Source organism: Rhyacophila brunnea, unplaced genomic scaffold (genome assembly GCF_057557595.1).
Source record: "Rhyacophila brunnea isolate RB1 unplaced genomic scaffold, BYU_Rbru_1.0 scaffold_2, whole genome shotgun sequence".
NCBI lineage: Eukaryota > Metazoa > Arthropoda > Insecta > Trichoptera > Rhyacophilidae > Rhyacophila > Rhyacophila brunnea.
This window is the reverse complement of record NW_028232859.1, coordinates 55,288,070-55,291,816: the sequence shown is the minus strand read 5'-3', so window position 1 is coordinate 55,291,816 and position 3,747 is coordinate 55,288,070. Positions and strand designations below refer to the sequence as shown.

The window sequence follows — 3,747 nt, the reverse complement described above, 5'->3', positions numbered from 1 at the left end:
AGTCAAACGAATTTGTTTTCCAATTAAACTCTGCCTAATTCTAGCCATAGTAGTTAATGGTAAAAAATATTCGTTTATTTATAAAATATCTAAAATTATGCCATTGAACCATACACCATTTTAGATATTTTATACATAGAAGAATATTTTTCATCGATTATGGTTTGGGTAGATAGGGCTTAATGAATTAAAAAGAACTAATTAACACCATCAGTATGTATTCTTAATTTAACGAAAACATATAAGTATGACTGAAAAAGTGTGCGCTATTTTTGTCAGATTGCCCATAGCATACCTTAACTGTTATGGTTTGGTTTAGGCAGGGTTTAATTGATTTTTAAAAACTAACCATCACCTTCTGCATATTGTATTCTTAGATCAATGAAAACAAGTATTGCTGACAAAGTTTAGTGTAAATAAATTTTTATACTTGGTCTCAACTAACATCTAATTACATTATGAAACAATTACAAGATAAAAAGAACTTTTTATATACAACGTTTTTAAATTTTCTGATGAATCATATAAACTCGTTTAAGCTAGCAATAGCTTAAACGATCAAAAAAATTTGTGCTTGATAGAAATAATATTGAAATGTCATTTTTATTTCCATAGTAACGCACGTAATATTAATAATTTAGTTGCTAGGATCCCAGACACATAGCAACCAATAATAGTGAATTGGATTACGGATTTCTTCCGAAATAACTTTTCATACAAAACAGAATTAACTGAAAATGAATTCAATTCTACTTAAAGATGGTTAAAAGTATAAAAAAAATGCATTGGCATCGTGTTCTGATATATTATAATAGTTTCAAATATCTAGCTAGTCGGGAAGTTAGTGAAAAATCGATTGCAAGATTTGTACTCGATAAACAACCACCGGACAAATAAAAATACGACCTAATAAAAACGTTGTAAAATACAAAGTTTGTTTGTTCAAATTACTTACCTTTCCTGTCAATTCCATTTTTGAATTTTTACGATAGACATGATAAAGTTTGTGTATTTCGGATTCGATTTCAATTTGATGTTTGACGTTTGCTGTCATTGTCAATTGTTTTCATTTTGACATGTTCAGATATTTTATTATTGAAGAATGTAATTATTGTTTTGCCAAGTACTATAAATTTAATGTATATTGATCATTGAAGCGACCTCGTACTAAGCTGGGTACTTTATATAGCTAATTTAAAAATAATTGTTTTTATTGATTCATATTCCTAGGTAAAATGACGACAGAGATTGTGTGATTTACATTATACCAACCAGTAAAACACTAAAGGAAATCCTTCATGTTTACATAATTTAATGGTGAATTTTTCTGAATGATTTTTAAATTTAAGTGATATTTACTAATTCCATTATTGTTATAAGATACATACATTCCGACAATTACATTTTGGTATTATATACTCACTTACCAAATATTTTTTTGATGCATTTATATTTTTTAAATGAAAACTAGTTTACCTTTAATTAATAAGTGTTAATATGTTTTTCTAGATATTTTGATAGAAAAAGAAATTGAGTATTAAGAATTAGAAGATTAGTAAAAAGTGATTGTTTTAATATTTATATTTTCTAAATGTTTTTCAAAAAAAAAAAAATATGCCAGGCACATAATAAAACAAAATGTTGCTGAGAAAAATCTCTATTTCTTTATTGTTCGAGCAATATTTTCGAATAATTTTTTGTTTGCATAATTTATATTATCTGAAGTAAACCTACTATAATTTGTTAAAACTAATTCCGTTGCGGTGGATCAGGCAGTATGTTTGCGGAGTGTTCTTCATTCGTCGTCGGCGTCAGGCTGTTCGGTGCGTTTCCTCGGTCTCGAGGGTGGTCCTCCGCCGTACGCCGTCGCGTGACTCGTCGCGACGCCCCCTTTTCCGGTGCTGTAGCTGTTGGCGATGGCGGTCACTCCCCCGGCGCCTCCACCCCCACCTCCAGATCGACTTGAGGGATGGCCTCCAAAAACAATGGGGAAGAAAGAGTTAGACGGGCCGCGATTTCTTTGCGGGAAGACAGCCTCGTCTTCGTCTTCTGCTTCATCGTCTTCTGGTATAGGTTTCTGAACTTTCTTACTCGGTTTACGTTTTGGAGTTCTCGCTGGTTTTGGTGGGGCGATTTCAGCTAGTTCATCTCCCGCAGGATCTGCGACTGGGGCTTCTGGGTAATCAGCTACTGGGGCTTCTCCTTCTTGATTTTGTGTTTGATCATATTCTGCTGCTGGGCTGAGCGCTTCAGGGTTTGTCGCCAGGTATTCTGTATTTTCTTGGTCGCAAGATACGCAGCCAGGGGCGGCGTTGGTCCCCAGGTATGATCCCGCAGCGACACTGTCTCCGGTGGCGAAAGCGGTCATTGCGGTCTCCGGTTCGAAACCAGTACGCCTCTGGGCGAAGAGTGGACGATAGTAACCGCTGATGAGCATGGTGCGACGGTGGACGGGTGCTCTCCTAGGTCGAGCTGCAGCTTGTAAACGAGCTGCTCCTATTAATAAAATTTGAATTAAAATTAGTATTTTGTTAATGGGACAGACAATACACACGTTTTGAATTAATTATTTTATAACCGGCTAAAACATTTTTATTATATATGTTCATGTATTTCAAAAAAACTGAAATAATCTATTTATATTAACATGAAAAAGTAGAATCAGTCAAATTTTATAAAATATTATCAAAAAACAAGATGATTAATAACTATAAATTTAACAAAATAAATAAAACTTTAAATAAGTACTTACTATATTTAATTGTTACTATTTTTACACAAAATATATTGTAGTGTATTAAGTATTAATTCTACGTTTTTTAAAGAAATAATAATAATTAGTATATTATCTAAATTTTGGTTATTATTTTTGCCTATAATATAATAAATAAAATAATTTCAAATAATTGAATATTTATTGACATATTATTCGTAAAATAATAACAATTGTTTAGGTTTAATAATATGAAAAATCGTATAGTAAAAATATGCCAAAACAATATTTCCTATTTATTATATTTTTTGTAAGAAAATTTGCAACTAAAATTTGAGCTTCCTGTACTGTGTGACCTTTAAAACAATGTTATATTTCCTATAAAAGATTGTAATATACTGATAAAAATGACAAATTATCAAAAAAGTTAAAACAAAACACCATTTTTTGTTGTCGCTGAGTAAATATGACAAAGAAAAAATAGAAAATAAAATCTTACCAGCATATCGCTGATAGTACGACCGCGGAAGGGCCACGGCGCATCCGATGACGAAAAACAAAAATAAAAACTTCATGGTTGCTCCACAATCGAAATTAAAACACTTGAATTGAAAAAAAAACGCTTCTAAAGTCAATCGACTATCAATATATAAAAATGCGTGCCAAAATGCTTGAGTCTTGGACGGGAGCTAAGACACTCTTGTGACTTCCACCCGACTGAAGATGCTTGAGCACTGTCAGTAAGCGTTTATATAGGCAAGTCTTGGGGCTGTCATCTGGTGTAAGGGATCATCACATATTCACCGCGTGTCACAGGTTCATGCATGTTAAGTGGGCAACGTTATATGAGGATTTTTTAGCAAGCGCGCGTGTGATTTGGTTTGATAAGTTCGACCGGCTAAACAATGTTCGATACGGTGGCTCTCTTTGAGCATCGCGACTGCGCGCTTACAAAGGACCGCGAACTGCATGTTTGACAGACACGTTTAATGCAAAATTGCAATTGACAGAATGATATAAGGGATATATCCACC

The 3,747-nt window shown here is 33.1% G+C and overlaps 1 protein-coding gene across 1 annotated transcript; it reads right to left on the bottom strand.

Annotated features, from left to right (window-relative positions):
* Positions 1-1,641: 1,641 nt before the first annotated feature.
* LOC147072536 (uncharacterized) lies at positions 1,642-3,438 on the bottom strand. Its single transcript, XM_085946418.1, has 2 exons — positions 3,213-3,438; positions 1,642-2,496 (listed from the first exon to the last, which is right to left on the bottom strand). The coding sequence occupies exons 1-2, from the start codon at positions 3,286-3,288 to the stop codon at positions 1,796-1,798; spliced, it is 777 nt and encodes a 258-aa protein (XP_085802544.1). The 5' UTR covers positions 3,289-3,438; the 3' UTR covers positions 1,642-1,795.
* Between the last annotated feature and the right edge of the window lie 309 nt (positions 3,439-3,747).